A 22,265-nucleotide genomic window follows, 5' to 3' on the forward strand; every position below is an offset into this window, starting at 1 on the left:
CTACAAAATACATGTCTCTCCCATTTTTTAAACATTTCTTTTTAAATATAAGTTGTTGATCACAATGCATCAGCATTCCGCGATCGTTCGCGATATACATCTTTGAGGCAATCAAACAAAACAAGCCATAGCGAGTGGCACGCAATAAATAACCATTCTTATGGTACTGCGATGCCCAACACTGAAGTACATTTTCTGGCGAAAAAAATGTAACTTCATTGAAAAACTTAAATCATAACAGGCTTGATTTTTTGTTTTCTTTTTTTGTAAACTTATAAAATAATAATAAAGCGAAATCCCAAACTAATACCATAAAAGTGAAATCAAAATGGAATCAGAAAAAAAGTAAAAACTGAACAAAACTAGAGAAACCTATGGCAATCGGTTTGATTTATCACTGCAGTGAACTTCCCTGCGATACGTTGGTAATCTGTTTTTGGTTCCTTGTCGGTGCCATCCAGATTTGAGCACTACTTAGCTACGTATTATAGAAAAATGTCGTTCGCAACAGATTTCATAAACGACCATTTCTCCACGCACATACACTGAACATATTTGACCTCACTGATTTGATCACTGAATTCAGCTTGTTTCCCCTGTATCTAAGGCTTCTTTCCTCCTGCTCGTCGTAGTGGGTGTTTTGAAACAACACTATCTCAGTTTTCTTCGTTGATATCACACTTTTCTTTTACGTTCCTTTCACGTGGATCATTAATAGGTTGTGAAGTGAAATGTGTTCGTGTGTCTCTATTGTTAGTAAATTAAATAAAACTACGGATAGTTACGGAGACCAACGGAAGGTTCAGGGTAAATATTAAAAGGATGGGTCGCCTGAAAGAATGTCGAGCGGTAAATAGAGTTATCTTGGGGCGCTCTTGGAATAAAATGTAGAGGATTTTGGCGTGTTTGATAGATTTTAGACATTGAAAACTGGGTTAGTGTGAGAATTGTTGCAGGGAAAGGTAAATGTCACGCGCATTCACTACTATTTCAAATGATCAAATTTACAGTCTTGATCAAAGCACTCGCCACGCATCTGATAGGGACATAAAACACCATCCGGAATGTTTAGTGCACTAAAAAAAGATAACCAACGAAAGAGAGAAAGAGTAAGATTTTTTATCATTTCGAATGTCGGAAGAAAGATGGGGAATTCGAAATGTGCAGTCCGGTCACTAACCTTTGATTTTTTAGGGACGCCAATGGAGACGTGTACTTTTCGAAGCGAGTTCTACTACTGCCTTCTAAAACCGCTGGAGCTTCCTTAGGTAGAGGTTGGAAATCCTGTTGCGGTGTGTCGATTGGGCTTTCACTCCTGGAGGTTGGTACACTTCTTGTGTATAGTTTTAGTTCCACATCAGCGTCGGATGGGTGTCTCGTAAATATAGGCTCATTTGAATCGCTCTGACTTCCATCACCTTTGAACGATAGATGATCTACGATCTGATCAGCTGGTTCAGGAGTCGTAGTCGGCATGGCAAGTTGCTCCTCGATCTCGTGTTTCTGGCGTTCCTGTTGGATTCGCCTTTGCTCGGCTGTTAGCTCCTTGAACTCATCTAGCGAAAGCTTTTTCATGTCTTTCAGACGTTTTGTTTCCGTGGTCAGTACCTTCAACTGTTCATGAATTTCCGATCGAGCCGTGGACGGCGGGCTGAAAAGATGTAGCTCATGTATATTCAGTGGGTATATTCAGTGGGTAATATGGTCAATCAATTTAATAAATTTAAAAAAAGATAGCTGGCTGAACTTCACTCACCTATACCGAGAACCGTGAATTTCCCGCCCAATCGATAGGCAAAGATTGTTCAACTCGATCGACCTCTTCCGACTGGACATTACTTTCGTGTGGGATTCTTGCAGCTCTGGAAATATTCCGTCCAATCGGTTTTTGTGCAAAGACAGTGCCCGCTCCAGTACCGCTAGCTTGTCCTTCAAAAAGGCAACCTTATTTTCCAGATCGTATTGCTTTTGCCGTTCCTGCTGGGCGTGCTCCACGGTACCAATCAATTCCTGCAGCTCCTGTGCAAACTTTTGACTGTATTAAAGAGAAATTATAAAACATGCTAAACGAGTGTCTATTTTTTTGAGAAATAAACGAGGGTAATGTTTTTGTTTAATCACATATAACCGCTACCTATATACAAATTCAGCATTTGCTATTACCTGTGCTTCTCGAAACGATTCTCGGCAATCTTCAACACCTCTAGGCGAGCCTCCTTTTTCAGCGACGGTAGCTTTTTTAGGGCCGAGTTAAACTCCGGTTCATGTATAGCGTTTTCAATGCGATAATTTTCTTTTCTTCCAATATTATCCAGCATTTCCATTTCGCTAGGTGCAGTAGCTTTGTCTAGCGGAGGTTGCGTATCTCTAGTCTCCAGAGAATTACTTTCCCGCGATAGAACATTCTCCCGTTCCGCAGTAACAGTGTTGTTGATCAAAACACGCTTTACTAGTGGGTCGGAAAATCGCTTCTTTTGGTGTTGTGCCACTTGCTGGAGATTAGACGCTGTACTTGGGCTCTTAAGGTCTACTACATCACGCCTATCGCGGTTAACGGTAACCACAAGCTCGTGATTTTTACCAGACCCATCCGTTTCCACAGGACCCGTATTGAGTATGGTTTTCGTCAGAGGGTGCGGAGGAGGCACACGACTTGGGACGGAAATGCGCTGTTGCTTCTGCTTTTCCAAAAGAGCCATACGTGCCACCAGACGGCGGTATTCCAGCTGGGCAGACTTAGGCAGATGACGGACGGCCTGTGAAATAGAAAAGCGGATCGCTGGTTTCTTTTGGACACTGCCTCCCCGAGACTGGGAAACTCTGGTGGCGGCGTTCTACTCGAATGAGTTAAGAATTTATCTGACAGTTTGAAACTGATGTGGTAATGTTTTAATGCTTAACAAACAAAGCAACATTATGGGACGGATGGAGTGCAGAAGATATGAAAATCCAAAACAATTTCTCTATGATTTTCTATTGCAAATGGTTATTGTGTTACTAATATTTTACCACATGAGGATAAGAGCACAATAAGATTAAAGATCATCCACTAATAGAAAGAAGGAAAATTTCAAAACAAAGAAGGGCAACAGATTAACAGAACATCCATTGATAAAAAAGATTTTACTTTTGAAAACATTAATAATTATTAATTCTTGTTGTATTCTAGAAAATACTAGGTATTTCGTGAGAAAGATTGTTTTCGGGGAAATACTATTTTAGGAGAATTGTCATAATCGGAGAAATGTAATTTTCGGGGTATTGTCGTACTCAGGGGAATGTCATTTTCGAAGAAATGTGTTAGATTAAAAAAACACCTAAATAAAGAAAAAAATCGAAAGAAAGGTATTTTAGGAGAAATGTTACTTTCGGGGTGTCCCTGTCCCATATCTTAGAAGTTGTTTATCAACCGAAAGATAACCGATGGATAACATGTATTCTGTTGAATTGATTCAAACAGCAGATAATGAGCCTAGAATTTTTTCGTGTAGTCCTCGTGTACTCCTCGACGCAATTGTGGAATAGTTTCTGCTGTACAGCAACGGCAATCTTACGCGTACTCATGTCTTAGAGCATTCTATAGACACGGGAACAAGTGAGCCGATAAAGCAAAAATATTTCGTTTCACCGTACGTCCAATAGGAATTTGATAGGGAGCTAAATTGCACGCTGGCACTAGGAATGATCCAGCCATCGATGAGCCCATGGTCGAATCCCGTTATATCAGTCTAAAAACCCGATTCGTACCGATCCGGACAAGATAAAAGGTGATAAAAGCAATATTGTTGACTGGCCTAGTAAACTGGTATCGTAGGTTTATTAAACATTTCTCAACATTGATCGCGCCTATTATTGAGTTGGAACTCAAAAACACTCTGTGATCAGGTCCTTTTCTCGTTTGTCCCAAATATGATCTCGAATTTTACGTTCAGTGCGACGCCTCCGTAGTAGGTGCCGTCCTGTGGCCAAATCATACTGATGGAGAGGTTTCGCAGGTTGCGACAGGATGATCTACGATGAATTACATCCCCGCAACTTCGACGTCGTGGCGCTGCAGGAGATTTGCTGGACAGGACAGAAAGTGTGGAAAAGCGGGCATCGAGCGGCTACCTTCTACCAAAGCTGTGGCACCACCAACGAGCTGGGAACCGGCTTCATAGTGCTGGGTAAGATGCGCCAACGCGTGATTGGGTGGCAGCCAATCAACGCAAGAATGTGCAAGCTGAGGATTAAAGGCCGTTTCTTCAACTATAGCATCATCAACGTGCACTGCCCACACGAAGGGAGACCCGACGACGAGAAAGAAGCGTTCTACGCACAGCTGGAGCAGACATACGATGGATGCCCACTGCGGGACGATAATCGTTGAATCGTTGCAGTATGCCTGCGCTCAAAACTCTCGACGGTGTACAACACGCGTCGAAGTCGGACGCCGCGGCTTAACATTGGGCGGCTACAAGACGGTAGACTAGTCCAAGAATACGCGCAGCAGCTGGAAGTGGCACTTCCAAAGGAAGAGCAGCTAGGCGCAGCGTCTCTTGAAGATGGCTGGAGAGATATTCGATCCGCCATTGGTAGCACCGCAACCGCTGCACTAGGCACGGTGCCCCCGGATCAGAGAAACGACTGGTATGACGGCGAATATGAGCAGTTAGTGGAAGAGAAGAATGCAGCATGGGCGAGATTGCTGCAACACCGCACGAGGGCGAACGAGGCACGATATAAACAGGCGCGGAACAGACAAAACTCGATTTTCCGGAGGAAAAAGCGCCAGCAGGAAGATCGAGACCGTGAAGAAACGGAGCAACTGTACCGCGCTAATAACACACGAAAGTTCTATGAGAAGTTAAACCGTTCACGTAAGGGCCACGTGCCACAGCCTGATATGTGTAAGGATATAAACGGGAACCTTCTAACGAACGAGCGTGAGGTGATCCAAAGGTGGCGGCAGCACTACGAAGAACACCTGAATGGCGATGTGGCAGACGAAGATGGCGGTATGGTGATGGACCTGGGAGAACACGCGCAGGACATAATTCTACCGGCTCCGGATCTCCAGGAAATCCAGGAGGAGATTGGCCGGCTGAAGAACAACAAAGCCCCTGGGGTTGACCAACTACCAGGAGAGCTATTTAAACACGGTGGTGAGGCACTGCCTAGAGCGCTGCACTGGGTCATTACCAAGATTTGGGAGGAGGAAGTTTTGCCGCAGGAGTGGATGGAAGGTGTCGTGTGTCCTATCTACAAAAAGGGCGATAAGCTGGATTGTAGCAACTACCGCGCAATCACATTGCTGATCGCCGCCTACAAGGTACTCTCCCAAATTTTATGACGTCGACTAGCACCAACTGCAAGGGAGTTCGTGGGGCAGTACCAGGCGGGTTTTATGGGCGAACGCTCCACCACGGACCAGGTGTTCGCCATTCGCCACTGCAGAAATGCTGCGAATACAACCTACCCACACATCATCTATTCATCGATTTCAAAGCCGCATATGATACAATCGATCGGGACCAGCTATGGCAGCTAATGCACGAACACGGTTTTCCGGATAAACTGACACGGTTGATCAAACCGACGATGGATCGGGTGATGTGCGTAGTTCGAGTTTGCATCGCGAGTTTGCATCGGTGGTGACGAAATCGAGGTGGTAGAAGAATTTGTGTACTTGGGCTCACTGGTGACTGCCGAAAATGACACCAGCAGAGAAATTCGGAGACGCATAGTGGCTGGAAATCGTACGTACTTTGGACTCCGCAAGACGCTCCGATCGAATAGAGTTCGCCGCCGTACCAAACTGACAATCTACAAAACGCTAATTAGACCGGTAGTCCTCTACGGACACGAGACCTGGACGATGCTCGTGGAGGACCAACGCGCACTTGGAGTTTTCGAAAGGAAAGTGCTGCGTACCATCTATGGTGGGGTGCAGATGGCGGACGGTACGTGGAGGAGGCGAATGAACCACGAATTGCATCAGCTGTTGGGAGAACCATCCATCGTTCACACCGCGAAAATCGGACGACTGCGATGGGCCGGGCACGTAGCCAGAATGTCGGACAGTATCCCGGTGAAAATGGTTCTCGACAACGATCCGATGGGCACAAGAAGGCGAGGTGCGCAGCGGGCAAGGTGGATCGATCAGGTGGAAGATGACTTGCGGACCCTCCGTAGACTGCGTGGTTGGCCACGTGTAGCCATGGACCGAGCCGAATGGAGAAGACTCTTATATACCGCACAGGCCACTTCGGCCTTAGTCTGAATAAATAATAATAATATGTCCATACCAGTTGTTCTAAGTTCTCCAAACCATTCTGGAGTTCAGACGAATTGATCTACCAAGACAACTGGGCTCGACATCAAGCCAATAACAACCCATGCAGGCCCTCATAGGCCATGTGCATCATTTACGATCTAGATATGTCGAAACCGGATGTTCTAAGTTTTTCGAATCATTCTGGAGTTCAGACCTTTTGATCTACCATGTCATACTATTTGACTCACATTTTGACACTTCTCAATGTTAGATTGGCTCGAAAAAGCCTGTCATAAGACGAGTTTGAACAATCCCATTGAATTCCACCACTTAATTGTATCCTGACAGATACGTATTTCGACCTCAACAGTAAGGCCGTCTTCAGTGTCTTGTACTTGACTCGACTTGTCGACTAAGTCGAGTCAAGTACAAGACACTGAAGACGGCCTTACTGTTGAGGTCGAAATACGTATCTGTCAGGATACAATTAAGTGGTGGAATTCAATGGGATTGTTCAAACTCGTCTTATGACAGGTGAAAACATTCCACTAAAAAGCTCAAAATAATTTTCTTATCGAAAAAGCCGCTTTCGGATATCTCTCATTATACGATCCCTTAGCACAACCAACTTCAAGTGCTCGAGATCGATTGCAAGCTACTTCGAGCTCTCATTAGACAGGACTATTATATCATCATTTAGTGTCTGCTCACCAGAGAGAGAACGACGTTGCTTACTACATAAATCCTACTCAAAAAGAGCAAATGGTTTTAGATTTCCTTGACATTAAGAGGACTTTTGCTTCAGTTTGTGTTGACGTCCTTTCAGACAAACTCCACGGGTGTGGGCTTTCGCCATTTTTGAACAACTGTTTGTACAACTTGTTGTCTGAGAAACGTATGAGCTTTTCTCATGGAAACCCAACAATTTCAAGAACTATTTACACAGGTCTTTAAGGGCTCATGTCTAAGCCTTCTTTTCCATAATTTCTACGTCAGAGACATCGATGAATGTCTCGTGAGATTTTTTTAGCTAAGACAGGCTGCGGATGACGCGGTTGTCGCCTTCACAGGAACAGGGCAGGACCATTGCAAGATACTTTAGACTATCTGGGTATCGAATTATCTCGGGAGAAAACAGAGCAACCTGAACTAAATTAGGTAGTTACAGCTTAATCGATTGCAACCAGTTATGGCAAATAATACAAGAATACGGATTTCCTGGATCTTCAGTAAACCTTGCGAGCAATGAGGCCTTAATGAAATTAACGATAATGTAAAAGACTGTATCAACGATGAAATGACGTCCATTATCCGACCACCCCGTATAACATAACCGCAACCTTGCATACTCACCGATGGTGTAATTGGCGCTGCCGGTGCCGTGATAGGTTTCCTTGTCGCTCGAACAACCGGTCCCCGCCCCGCACCTGCTTCGCCTCTAGCCGTCATCGGAGTGGGAGTCGCTTTTCTCGCTACAACTTTTGTCGGCTCGTCATCCCTGGCAACGGCTGTGGCCACTGTGGCAGCAACCGCCTGGCTTTGGTCTATCTTGCTTCGTACCGTTTTTAGGAACTGATCTAACCGTTGTTCGAACGGCACTTCGTTGCTGTTGCCTGCAGCTACAGTGGGAGCTTCCTGTAACGCATCTTTATCCCCATCGGGATTGAGTGCAGGCGTCGGTGTTGGCGAGTAACTGGGACTTTCCAGCATCACTCGCGACGGACTTGCGTTGTCTATATCGCGGAGGAATGCTTCTTCCAAGGCGATCTCAGCCGCGATATCCTCGGGCCGGTTGGAAACCGTATCAGAAGCGGGATAGTAATCCGGATCGGAGTCCGAATCGGAATGGCCCAACTGTATAATCATTTTGGCGACCGGCTTCTGGACGTATGTTTCCAGTAGGGTAGATTGATCCCTAGGGGAGTGGACAATTCGTACCGGCGCGTTCAGATTGATAAGTTTGTTCGGGTTGTTTACTAGCTTCTTGGTGGTGACCATTAGTGATGGAGGGGAAGGTGTTTGTACTATGGGAGCTTTGATTAGCGTTCGCGAAGGACGCGGAACGGCAATCGCTACAACCTGATCGCTCGACATTGGAGGCTGAGGCTGTTGTAGCATTTTCTTTGCTGCTGAAACAGACTTTTTACGTTTCTTACGAGTAATTTTTTGCTTACCGATCAATGTTATTAGATTGGAATTAGATTGTACTTTTGATTGGCTTGCGGTAACGATTGGGTTTACTGAGGCGGGCGATGTAATTTGGCTTGGTTCATCTGGAACCGGAAGAGTGTTTGCAATTCTGATGGTAAGAGGTTCCATTTCGTATGGAAGAACAACTGGATTGCATGGAATGCCTTGCGAAACAGTCTTTTGGGGAACTTCTGATGATAGAGGAGAAGTTTCAAAAGATGTGATCTGCTTCTTGGAAGCTTTTTTATGCATTCTGGACAGAATTAGCTCGCGTAATGCTTCGGTTTCCTCTTCACCCATCGAATCTGGAGTCATGGGACGGTTTTCAGTCATGCGAACAGTTGCCGGTTTCGAAACAGTTGAAGACAAATTTGATAGCAATTGATTTCTAAGAGTTTCCTCGTCATCTTCTTCAGGAAGCCTACTTTGTAAATCGCCTATGATCGGTGGTGGGGGAGGTTCTACAATGGTAGAATCCGAAATTTTGGTATCGTTGTTGTCATGACTAGATACTGCTATCATTGAGGGACTACGGGAGCCATTATCCGTTGTTTGTTGCATATCAATCTTCCGAGGAAATTCTGGTGGCTCAGGGCACTGTGGATTAGAACTGATTTCCATGTGATTCTCTTCTTCTGACGAGCTGTCCGCAATTTCAACCGTTTCTGGAAGTTTTTCGATTATTTGAACTTCGTCATCTTCTTCATCTTCAATCGGCGAAGCAAGAAGGAACAACTCATCACTAGGCGAGTAGGGTCTTTCTTCTTGCTTTTTACGCAACCTTTTTTCGTGTTTTTTGGTGAAGGCTGAACGGAGAGCATCCAAACGAAGCTGTTGCTCTTCGTTCACAACCTTCGGTGGAAGTGGATCTTCTTCCAGGCTAATAACTTCGGCTTGATGAAGTAGTGATTTGCTTTGTAGTGCACGTAGTCGCAGTTCAAGTACTTCGTCGTCTTCCTCTTCGTCGGCTACTACCACCATGGGCTCGTCAGCAGCAACTACACTATCTTTGCCAGTTTCTGATTGTTGTCGCATTCTTTTCTGCATTTGCAGTTTCAGCTTCTGCTTCAATGCATCCCAGTTTTCTTTATCAGTCTTTCTTTTCCCAGCATTAATATTGCATGCTGCCTGTAACCGTGCTCTATCTAGCGGATATTCCTGATCCGAATCAGTGGAATCGACAATGTTCACCAAGGTAGAAGGTGCCATGTGTTGTTTTCTTCGTTTATGCCGAGTTCGATGCACATTGCTTTTCCTCACTGACGATTGCTCATGCTTACGTTTTTCAGCTCTACGTTTTATGTCCCTTGTTTCATGTCTTCGATATGTACTCGACGGGCCAACATATCTTAGTGAGCCTGACAGTCGAATTGAGCGGACTTTCCTTCTCCTCTGGAGCGGAAGCAGTTTCGGCTTGGGGACCGGTTCGTATCGTCGTAGATACAGTTCGAAATCCTCCTCATCCGAAATGCATTCAAAAACGTCCTCATTGTGCAGGTCTGTTATTGATGGCTTATCACATGCTAAATAAAATAGAGGGTTACAGTTTCATGCATCGTATAAAAAAACAATTAAATATTAAAAATAATCAACGATGAACTTCCAGTTAATTTAGAATCATATCTCCGGAAAATATGACTATAAACAAATTCTTACAGAACACGCTAGAATGCCTCGGATTTTCTTTAGAGTGGGCATTTTTACTCTCCTAGATTAAGTTACTTGCAAAATTATAAGAAATATGTTTTTTTTTATAAAACTTTGATCATTGGATAATAAACGTGGACTATGAGATATTTAGTTTAAGGATAACGGTAAATATTATTTAAGTCTTTAAAATTGTCTATCCTCAGAAAATTGTGCTATCGGCCACACTACCTTTTCGGTATTTATAAAGGATGATACCCCTATTCCGCAAATAGAAAATTACCGAAATGTCCCAAGTCTTCGTTGTTGGCACCAGAAATTTCTTGGATTTTCTTAAGCTCATCATCCATAGCTTCTAGTAGCGCGATACGTTCTCGGATGTTCGTCTCCTCCTCGGAACTAATGTTTTCGTACTCCAGAGTTCCCTCGTCTTCATCGTCATCTGCAATTTCCCCCTCCTCATGATCGTCATCGATAGCGCTGCTGCTGGTGGCCAGGGTGTTTGCCGACAGCTGGGCGGGAACTGCGCTCTCCGTTCCCGCAGGCGGTGATTCCGCATTCGGTTCATTATTGGCGCTATTTCCGATACACCCTGACAAGGGGACAACGTCCTCGGTTCCAGGAGGAGGGGGCTCAGGTGCTGTGTTTTCAACATCATTGGCCGAGCTATTTGGATGGTGGCTTTTCGATTCTTTATCTCCCGCCACCATCATGGGCATGGCTGAGTCAAGGATACTTGAAAAGATAAGAACAGAAAAAGAAGGAAACACTACGCCTGGAAACAAAATTTGCCCGGCACTACACTATACTATTTCCATCGGAAGTAGCTTTCACTGGAGGCACTTGTTATAGGAACACTGAATTCACTAGCAAATAGACGGAAATTTGTACCAAATCAAGCAAAAACTAGAACTATTTTTCGTGTTCAGTCAAGCCAAAGTGCTTTTTTCGACTTTCAGAACAATGACGACATCGACACTTTCGACGTTCTGATGATGACAAGAACAACGAATAGGGCTCCCAGAAACAGTGAGTTCAATGACATACACATCATTGATCATCGGTATTGCGACACTGTTCACTTACAAAAAACTCCGCATTAGACGATCCCCACCAGTGCGTAAATAAAGACAAAATAGCAACCTCTATCATGACGTGAACTCGCACCGGTCGTTGGTAAATGGGTTTGGGAAATGTAAACGCAACCTTCGGTGAATAGCGAGTTGGCAAATTTGGCGACCCGCTCCAACCGTTGCCAAACCATCACACGGAAATATAAAGTAACCCATAAATAAAAAATCTGCCGTCTGCTGAAAAATCATCAAAACCATTGTGATGGAGGTCAGTTAGTTTGGATTTCAACTGATTGGCAGCGCTAGTGCATATGAAATAACCTGATAGGTAAGATATCTCGAAATCTGGAATTTTTAGAATATTGGCATCTTCTACATAGTTGTTCGGGTGGTCAAAACCATCATGACGAAAACAAGTTTAATTTGAAATACAACCACTTGGCGGCGCTAGTGAATTGGAAATAACCTAAAAGGTTAGATATTTCGATAGTTGAAATCTTAAGAATATTGCCGTCTTCTACAAAATTGTTCGGATGATTAAAACCATCATGACGAAAGCAAGTTTAGTTAATAATACAACCGCTTGGCGGCGCTAGTGTATTGGAAATAACCTGAAATGTCAGGTATCTCAAAATATGTAATTTTTAGAATATTGCCGCCTTCTACAAAGTTGTTCGGGTGGTCAAAACCATTATGATCAACGCAGGTTTAGATTAAGATATAACCGCTTGGTGGCGCTAGTGTATAAGAAATAACCTGCTAGGTTAGATATTTCGAAAACTGAAATTTTTAGAATATTGCCGTATTCCACAAAGTTGTTCGGGTGGTGAAAACCGTCATGATGCAAGCAAGTTTAGTTTTAAACACAATCGCTTAAGCCCCAAACGCAATACAACGGAACGGCGACGGAAACGGAAAATTTGACAGTTAGCCCATACAATTAATTGCATATTATTCGGCAACTCGGCCGTACGAAAACCATTTTTTTTGTTAAATATCTTGGCTGTGCATATGCACAGCATATGTTTCGAAATGGACAAATTGATATGAAATTTGCGAAAAAGAATCCACGTGTCTTGGAGGGACTCGAACCCTCAACCTCCTACTCTCTAGATAGGCGTGATAACCCCTACACAACAAGACCACTTAAAGGTCACGTTTGCGGAAAAGCCATCAGAATCCGAGTACCAACCTCCACCGCGGTTAGCTCTCTTTTTTGCAAATTGAATATCTTTCGGATGCTTGATTTGCCCAATCTCCACATTTGCTTTACTGTTGTATATCCACAGCCAAGCGAGTGCACATTGTTTATTAAACGAGAGGATCGCACTCCATGCCCCCAGCAACGGACTGGGCGGGACGGTATAGAATGCGAATTCAATCGCACTCTGCTGTGCCAAAGGCTTGCTTGGCTAAAGCATTTGATGAGTTTGATTGCCTTTACGTAAACGGTCGCGTGTACTCAGACGACTAATGACGGTGAAAGACCGACACTTGATTACAATTAATTGCATATTATTCGGCAACTCGGCCGTACGAAAACCATTTTTTGTTAAATATCTTGGCTGTGCATATGCACAGCATATGTTTCGAAATGGACAAATTGATATGAAATTTGCGAAAAAGAATCCACGTGTCTTGGAGGGACTCGAACCCTCAACCTCCTACTCTCTAGATAGGCGTGATAACCCCTACACAACAAGACCACTTAAAGGTCACGTTTGCGGAAAAGCCATCAGAATCCGAGTACCAACCTCCACCGCGGTTAGCTCTCTTTTTTGCAAATTGAATATCTTTCGGATGCTTGATTTGCCCAATCTCCACATGGCTTTTCCGCAAACGTGACCTTTAAGTGGTCTTGTTGTGTAGGGGTTATCACGCCTATCTAGAGAGTAGGAGGTTGAGGGTTCGAGTCCCTCCAAGACACGTGGATTCTTTTTCGCAAATTTCATATCAATTTGTCCATTTCGAAACATATGCTGTGCATATGCACAGCCAAGATATTTAACAAAAAAGTTAGCCCATATATTTTCTGTCAAATTTGCCGTTTCCGTCGCCGTTCCGTTGTATTGCGTTTAGGGCTTTAGCGGCGCCAGTGTATAAGAAATAAACTGATAGGTTAAATATCTCAAAATCTGGAATTTTCAGAATATTGCCGTATTCTACAAAGTAACTTGCCATAAGACGAGTTCGTACAATTCCATTTAATTCCACCACTTGGTTGTACCTTTGACAGATACTACAGTAAGACCATCTTCAGTGTCTCGTACTTGACTCGATTCGACTCAACTCGAGCGCCCTCGAGTATTGCGGTTTCAAACTAAACTTCTGGTTTTGACTATCCTTTTAAATCTTACATAATAACCAACCTAACAGATAATTCGGATAACTTTGTAGAAGATGGCCACTTTCTAACTCTAACCGATTTAGAAATATTTAACCTAACAGGTTGTTTCTCATACACTAGCGCCGCTATGCGTATGAATTCCAAACTACACTTCCATCATAAATGTTATGGCTACCCGAACAACTTTGTAGAAGACAAGATCTTTCTAAGTCTTATAGATCTCGAGATATCCACCTCACTAAATTATTGCATATAAGCTGGCGCCACCTAGCAGATGTGTGTTTAGCTAATCTGATAATCACAAAATGCATTACGCACATATTACAAAAGTTGGAGCGCGTTCTGAAAGATTTGAAAATAAATAATATTTTTTTCCTGATTTTATTTATTTCCGTGTTTGCCTCAATAGCAACCGGATATTCACCACCGGTGCGAAGCATGATTGCACTTCAACAACCTTGATAGAAACAACCGGTGCGAGAACAAGTGCATAAATAAAATATGAACGCATTTCGTTCCTATACTAGACACTCATTTGGATACACATCGGTGGGGATCGTCTTATATTCATGAGTTTACACATGGATTTTTGCATTCCATATTTTCGACACATATATTTCATGCGCCCGCATGCATTACATGAGCGTTCATACATACTATCCATGTGGGTCATCGTATCCATGTGTGAATTTGTATGCAATTAAGTATGTGCCGACGCATGTTATGCATATTTCAAAATACATGGATTTTTGCCATAAAGTATGTGTCGATTTTCCTGAGTGTTGTTTCATAAAGACGGAAATGGCAAAATGCTGGGTCCCGGATAGAAATTTACAGTACGTACAGCGCAGCGCTTTCATTTTAGTTTCGTCACTCGTTTCCGTATCGATCACTATTTTCGGCTCTCAATTTGGTTCTGCTGTATTTGATACTGCGCTGCCAAACGGCTTAAACTCACCACCGGTAATCTTGCTTGTATAAAGGTGCCCTCAGACGTTGCAAGCAAATCACTCGCAACGAGCATTTTGCTCGCAGAAAGTGACAACTGTCATAAATTTGCCTGTCTGACTACACTGAAAGTGATTGCATGCAAACAAATGACAACTCGTAAGCAAACGCTCGCTTGCTAAGCGTTAAAAATTTTCAACTCGCAAAAGCGAAAAGCACTAGCAAATTTTTCGCTCGCAAAAGTGAAAACGTTTTCAGGTGACGGTGTTGCACTGCAAAAATAGGAATGAAATTAGATTTTGTGGACGAAAAACAAGTTTTTCGTTTTTGTTTATATTTGCATGAGAGTAAATCTAACATTGATTGCTTTTTTCATCGAAGAATAGACTACCGTGCAAATTTGTCGAAGTACCAAAACAAATGCTCACACGTCCAATTGTATGAAAATTAGCGAAAGCACAATCCAAAACATCATTCTTGCACATTTTTTCTCAACCCAAAAAGCTCTTTCTTGCAGTGGAGACGTCATCCATATATGGAGAAACTGGTGGGAACATATTTTGGTGGGACAATATTTCTTGCATGGGAGTCGAACACGGCGCAAAACTTGCAATACTTAAATAATGTAAAAAACTGCTACGTGTGACTGCAATTGCGAGTGCTCTTAGAAATCATTCGCTCGCACGAGTGATTTGCTTGCAACGTCTGACGGAGGACACACAGGACACACCTGTGGTACTTGTACCACAGACAAACAGACGTAACACTAGAGAAATTACCATCGACCATGACTTCAACGATCAATTTGAATTTGAATGATTGCGTGTTTCACAACTAGAGGCGCTAGCGTCGTAATCCTTTGAGTTTGACATTTCACTCCAGCGCTTTCTGATGACAATGTCTTACGAAACATTGTTTCGTGTAACATGCTCGCAAGATGGTGGTACAGGAGTTGGGTGATGGATTTTTCAGAAAAATGTTCAAGTTGTTACGTCTGTTTGTCTGTGCTTGTACCATGGTACAAGAGGACAAGAAAATTATTCCAAGACTATCTTTAATAAAGACAATAATTGGTATGGTACTCATTTCAAGATTCTTGTACCATGGTACTTATACCATTGACGAATACATAGACGGAGTGGTGGCCATTTTTTCGGGCACCACTATATACCCCTGGGGAGTGACGGATTACAATTATTACAATCACTCGACCATTGAGAAGCCCCTCAATTCAAATCACGTCAGTTTGACAACAGTTGTCATTTCCATTTTTGTTTACCTCCTTTTTCTTATTAAAAAATCAACACGGTTAGAAAAAAGTACCCAACGCGTACGTAAAAAAAACTTAATATTAGGTAAACAAGTAATAAGCTTCCATTGGGTATAAACATGAAGAATCCATTACGTTAAATTTACCCATTTTTGGGTTTATATGAAAGTACTTAATAATAGGTAGAAAATCTGTTACAAATTATTACTGATGTCTTTACCTAAGAATTTTTAAAGCAGACGAAAACTTAACGTTGGGTAATTTGAACCTAATGTTGGGTGAAAAAAATTAAGCTGGTACAGTGACAGCAGCAAGCAGAGCTCAAGCACATCGAGCACATCTGAAGAACATATTATTCTCAATCCAGTTGAAAACCGGAATTGGGGGATAGCGAAGTTGGATTTTTCTCACAATCCGTACGTTAAACCTAACTTCGGAAGTGGTGCGCTGTTTTCATATCGCGAAGCGCTATTCAGCGCACTACTTCCGAAGTTAGGTTTAACGTACGGATTGTGAGAAAAATCCAACTTCGCTAGCACCCTATTTCGGGTTTCAACTGGATTGAGTATATAAATTCAGTAGAAAACCGAATTATAGCCGCTATCGAAATTGGATGTATCTCACAATCCATACGTTAAACCTAATTTCGGAAGTGGTGCGCTGTATAGCACATCACCAAATGAAAACAGCGCACCACTTCCGAAGTTAGGTATAACGTATGGATTGTGAGAAAAATCCAACTTTGTTAGCGGCTATAACTCGGCTTTGCACTGAATTGATAATAAATCTGCGAAAAGCGTAAGTAATTTCGTATTTTAAGATGTGCATTCTTATAAGTATTAAACTATAAAACTATACGCAGATGATGTTCCTTGAGGCTACTTGTGGTTTCCGCTGCCAAGTCAAGGACGGCGTTCATTCCCGACTGCTGAGGCCGCAGTTCGACGTTGGAAAATTTCGGATTGTCCTTGAGAACGGGACGTCGTCAACAGTCGTCGTCCTGCTCATCGGTTTTCACCCACACTTCGATCACTCCCAGCGAAGTCAGTCTTAGATACTCGAACGGCCGTCGTATGCAGGAACGGATACAGGAACAATGGAATGTGGGCCTCCAGGAAAACGCACCGAGTTTCCGGATGGGACGCAACACACTGCAGCAGAGCTAAGGCGTTGCAAACTCGGTTCGATTGGTGTGCAGTTAGCGTAGTCGGATTGATCAATGGATAGATGTTGATGATCTCCTGCAGCAGAGCCGCGGTTGCTCCGAAACTGTGCAACAACATCGACGCCAGGTCCGGAACCGATTCACCCTTCTTGCTCAGATCCCGCAAAGCGGTTTTACGCGGATTAGATAGCTCGTTGATCCATTGGATTGTCCTTGAAAAAAGTTTTTATAAACTGAAGCTGACTAGGCGTGTCTCATCATTCGAAAAATTAGAATTACTTCCTCAGCGATAGTATCTTAGGCTGCGGCACCGCCACCGAACAGACATCAGGTACTATCTATATCCAACATTATTAGGGAAGCCGCCAAAATAATTAGCGTAAGTATTGTTTTCAATACGTAGATAAAAATATACTGAAAGTTGCCCAAGGAATTTCTTTTTTGATAGAATTCCTTTGCGTACACGAAGGGATTCGTTTTCAATTTCCTTCGGAATCCCGAACAGAATCCTTTCGAAGAGAATCATTTTGAGATCCAGAATGGAAACTCTTTGTGACCCCGAAGGGAATCCTTTTGTGAACCCGAAGGGAATCCTTTTGGGATCTTGAAGCGAATCCTTTTCGGATCCAGAAGGGAATCCTTTTGAGATCCAGAAAGGAATTCATTTGGGATCTCGAAGGCAATTTCCTGTTCCGCTTCTTCAATCCTGTTTCCTGAAGCTTGAAAAAAGCTTGAATGCTGATTTTCATTGGAAATGAAGGAAAAGCAGGACGTTTAGTAATCGACATCCACGCAGCGTTCTTTCAGCACTCGTGAAGATGCAGGTGTGCCTGAAAACGTCGCGGCTACGATGTAGAGTATTTACTTAAGTAGTAATCCAGCTTTCCACGCTCGGTAATGGCGGCTTGTCGGTGTGTAAAAATCATTCGGTCACTGTACTGTTTGACACTAGCTGGAGGAAAGCCCACTGGCGTTCCTTGATGAGGGGAAGGGAAAAAAGGCCTTTTCGCCAGTGAGTTTTCCTCCAGCTAGTGTCAAAAAGTACAGTGACCGATTGATTTTTACACACCAACAAGCCGCCATTACCGAGCGTGGAAACCTGGATTACTATCGGCAATACCACACTTGTATGGACGGGGTTTGCAGAAGCTCAAAGCTGCTGTACAAGGGTATCGGGTTTTACAAAATACGGAACGCTAAAACAGGAGGAAGGGGGTCAATTTGAACGTAATAGTTCATTCAATAAATAGAATATTCCTTACAAAAAGTGTTATTGACGCATAAGGGACTATCCCTATATTGACTACATATGCGTGTACTACGGGTTATTAATAGTTTCAAATACCTTCAAAATGACACATTTTTTTCACAATCTGTCAACAATAGCCACACCCCCGTACTCCCTAATCAGTTCACGTGGTATAAAAATGACCCTGAATAAAATAATATTTGAAGAATAAAATTTGGTAAACAGAAATATTCGTTTTATAAATCTCAAAAGCATGTTTCCCATTCCCAATGGTATCCTGATTCCTGATATTGTCTTATCGCTGTAGCCTCACTTTATTCTCCAATTCCGCTTACGACATTAATATTATTAAAATCAACTTTAAATGAATAATAAATAATAATAATAATGATTGGTTGGTTATTTAGTTGATTGGTTGTTTGATTGGTGATTGGTTGGTTGCTTGATTGGTTGATTAGCTGGTTGGTTGTTTGATTGCTTGGTTGATTGGTAGCTTGCTTGAATTGTTGGTTGGTTGCTTGACTGGTTGATTGGTTGGTTGCTTGATTGGTTAGTCGGCTGGTTAGTTGATTAGTTGTTTTGTTGGTTGCTTGGTTGATTGGTTAATAAGTTGATTGGTAGCTTGATGGAATGATTGGTTATTTGATTAGTTAGTTGATTGATTCGTTGGTTATTTGGTTAGTTGGTTGCTGCTTGATTTGATAGTTGGAAGAATGGTTGATTGGTTGGTTGCTTTTTTATTGATTCCTTGATTGGTTGGTAATTTGGTTGATTGGTTCCTTGACTGGTTGATTGATTGGTTGGTCGGCTCGTTAGTTCATATGTTGTTTTGTTGGTTGCTTGATTGATTGATTAGTTGGTTGGTTGAATGATTGCTTGATTGATTGGTAGTTTGCTTTAAAGGTTGGTTATTTAATTGATTGATGCTTGATTTGTTAGTTGGTAGAATGGTTGATTGGTTGGTAATTTGGTTGATTGGTTGTTTGGCTAGTTGATTGATTGGTTGGTCGGCTGGATAGTTGACATGTTGTCTTGTTGGTTGCTTGGTGGTTGATTAGTTGGTTGGTTGATTGGTTGCTTGATTGCTTGGTTGATTGGTAGCTTACTTGATTGGTTGGTTGCTGCTTGATTTGTTAGTTGGTAGTATGGTTGATTGGTTGGTTGCTTGATTATTGGTTGGTTACTTCATTGTTGGTTGGTTGGTTGACTGGTAGATTGGTTGGTTGCTTGTTTGTTAGTTGATTAGTTGTTTTGTTGGTTGCTTGGTTGATTGGTTAATAAGTTGATTGCTAGATTGCTTGATTGGTTAGTTGATTGATTGGTTAGTTATTTGATTGATGGGTTGGTTGGTCGGGGGCAGCAGTTACTATGTCCAAGGGCTTGACGATACCTCCCCAGGCCATCTGCGAGTTGTGGCGCCTGCCTAGGATGTGATGGGGTTCGACAGTATGCCTTGTTTAACCTCTATAAAAAGCTGCATGTATCCGCAAGTAGGTTCCGCGAAAGCGACCGTGTGCCGCTCAAAGCGCACAAGCCCAAGTCCTGGGGTTAGGCGGGACGCTAAACAGCCCTGACATGACGGCCCTCCGACGAGACAGGAGGTTTGCACAGGCCCAATAAGCCGCCTTTAAAAACAACCATTACGAACGACATAGAAGATAATACGACTCGATACAATCGGCAACGACCTAGGCGACGAATAAAGGATCACGATTGGAAGCTTGGAACATGGAACTGCAAGTTGCTAGGCTTCGTAGGTTGCGACAGGATAATCTACGATGAATTACATCCCCGCAACTTCGACGTCGTAGCGCTGCTGGACAGGGTTGGTTGGTTGCTGCTTGATTTGTTAGTTGGTAGAATGATTGATTGGTTGGTTGCTTCATTGTTGGTTGATTGATTGATTGGTTGGTAATTTGGTTGGTTGATTGGTTGCTTTACCTGTTGATTGGCTGGTCGGCTGGTTAGTTGATATGTTGTTTTGTTGGTTGCTACAATGGTTGCTTGGTTGGTTGATTAGTTGATTCGTTGCTTGATTGATTGGTAGCTTGCTTGAATGGCTGATAGCTGGATTAGTTGGTTGGTAACTTAATTGGTTGGTTATTTGGTTGATGGGTTGCATTACCGTTTGATTGAATGGTTGGTCGGCTGATTGGTTGATTAGAGTTGTTTTCTTGGTTTATTGATTGGTTGATTAGTTGATTGATTTGTTGGTTGTTGCTTGATTTGTTAGTTGGTAGAACTGTTGATTAGTTGGTTCCTTGATAGTTGGCTGGTTGCTTCATTGTTTGTTAGTTGCCAGATGGTCTTCCTTCAGTCCCTCCTCGGTGAGGTTGTGACATGTTCGTTTCAACAATTCTGTCGAAAAATCGCATGGCGGGAATGAGTAGAGCACACCGGTTGCTTCCGTTTCTTTATTGAGTAAGGATATAACGCCGGCCGCTTCTTTCTGCTCCAGGTAGGACACGAGATTACGCAGTGGACGCGTCTGAACGCTGGCATCATCCGACGATGCTACCGATGACGTCGATATGCGCTTCTGCACATCTTCCAACTTGGGTTGATCGAGGCGTAGTCGCTGAGTAATACGAAGGTGGTGTTTACCTTCCTCGTCCTTCATCAGGCTGTCCACTATTTCGTTGTCTCCGTCCGTTAGGTGCAACTTGGCGGGGAATAGTGAACTCTTCAAAATCAGCGCCCGTTGCCAGACTGTGGTAGATTTCCGTGCCACTTCTGGTAATTCTTGCATTCGATAACATGCCATTCCTACAAGAAGACGAATCAGAATCAGCCGGACTGCGTCGCTTCGGTGAACGGGAACGAGATCTATCGATTCCTGGTTCACGTGATCCAGAACGACGGCGTGAATCATATTCGCCATCGGCTCCTGATCGACGCCATTCATCATTGTCCCCGTGGTGCGGTGGGCCATCACGATGAAAACCGCCACGGAAACCACCACGTCCGCGGAACCGTACGATGAATTTTCCTCGTATGATGCACCGCCTTCCGGATATTCGTAGTCGGGGCCGCGACGATACTCACCGCCTTCCTCAAAACCTCCACTGCTCTTCGAGAACGATGGTGTTGTTCCGTTATCAGCAAAATCGATACGAATACGACGATCCGGTGCCCCTAACAGGAATCCACGCATTTCCTTCACAGCAGCCGTAGCAGCATCAATAGAATCGTACAGAATGTAGGCCTGGGTGTCCCCTTTGTTATATTCGATCTTTTTGATGGCACCAAAACGGTCGAACTCACGCTCATGTCATGTTTTCGATACGGATTCAAGACAAAATTTTCAAAACGACTTATCTGCTTTTGTAAACAAAGATTCAAACGACGATTTGAAGAATCGGATAGCTCTCCCACGCAAGCCAGCACCATCAACAGGTAGCGGAAACCTTCATCTACCTATTGATGGTGCTGGTTTGCGTGGGAGAGCAAACAGATTCGTCAAATCGTCGTTTGAATCTTTGTTTACAAGCAGATAAGTCGTTGTGAAAATGTTGTCTTGGATTAATATTTACGCACGATGCAAAACCGACGACGTCGCAAGGTGAGGGAGAAAAACAAACAGACAAACTGTCAAAACGTCAAGAGGGGTAAGTCAGCGCTCATAAAATATTTATGTATAATGTAATTCGTCACCCACGAGGGGTATTTTCTTCAAAATGAAGAAGAAGACATGGTGCCCGATTTTTTGATGGCTTTGTACCGGACATTTCGGTCTATGTATTCGTCAATGCTTATACCACCACTCACCAGTGTCCCCGTAGAATATTTGACAGCTGGAATCGACCGATTTCGTCGGGTACAATCGGCTGATTGTTGCAACCACGTTTATGAGATTTTAACACAGGCGTGGGTCAATTAATCACCCTATTTGATATCATTCCGACGAAATAGCTTGTTTAATAGTGGAATTTCGTGTACACCAATTTAAACGAATGACGAATCAACCGATTTGATCGGTAAAAATCGGGACTACCGACTAAATGTAGTGATTGATCGGCCAATGTCTGTGTTAAGCCCCAAACGCAATACAACGGAACGGCGACGGAAACGGCAAATTTGACAGAAAATATATGGGCTAACTGTCAAATTTTCCGTTTCC

The 22,265-nt window shown here is 43.1% G+C and overlaps 2 protein-coding genes across 5 annotated transcripts; both read right to left on the reverse strand.

The window, feature by feature from the left end:
* Nucleotides 1-235: 235 nt before the first annotated feature.
* Nucleotides 236-11,086, reverse strand: LOC134226564 (uncharacterized). The gene is made up of 6 exons (XM_062707414.1): nt 10,377-11,086; nt 7,610-9,969; nt 2,164-2,756; nt 1,757-2,035; nt 1,181-1,651; nt 236-1,076 (listed from the first exon to the last, which is right to left on the reverse strand). Exons 1-6 carry the CDS (start codon nt 10,810-10,812, stop codon nt 986-988), a joined length of 4,230 nt encoding a protein of 1,409 aa, XP_062563398.1. The 5' UTR covers nt 10,813-11,086; the 3' UTR covers nt 236-985.
* Nucleotides 11,087-16,618: 5,532 nt separating this feature from the next.
* On the reverse strand, nt 16,619-21,506 carry LOC134223695 (RNA-binding protein spenito-like). 4 transcript variants are annotated; one of them, XR_009982674.1, is made up of 3 exons: nt 21,191-21,506; nt 20,087-20,911; nt 16,619-17,108 (listed from the first exon to the last, which is right to left on the reverse strand). XR_009982674.1 is itself a non-coding variant. In XM_062702886.1 (2 exons), exons 1-2 carry the CDS (start codon nt 21,297-21,299, stop codon nt 20,427-20,429), a joined length of 594 nt encoding a protein of 197 aa, XP_062558870.1. In that variant the 5' UTR covers nt 21,300-21,506; the 3' UTR covers nt 18,334-20,426. The 4 variants fall into 4 exon arrangements, 1 of the variants encoding a protein (XP_062558870.1); XR_009982675.1 differs by lacking the exon at nt 16,619-17,108 and having other exon boundaries at nt 18,334-20,212; nt 20,271-20,911; XR_009982673.1 differs by lacking the exon at nt 16,619-17,108 and adding an exon at nt 18,334-19,982.
* Between the last annotated feature and the right edge of the window lie 759 nt (nt 21,507-22,265).

The sequence above is a fragment of the Armigeres subalbatus genome, chromosome 3, assembly GCF_024139115.2.
Source record: "Armigeres subalbatus isolate Guangzhou_Male chromosome 3, GZ_Asu_2, whole genome shotgun sequence".
Lineage (NCBI taxonomy): Eukaryota > Metazoa > Arthropoda > Insecta > Diptera > Culicidae > Armigeres > Armigeres subalbatus.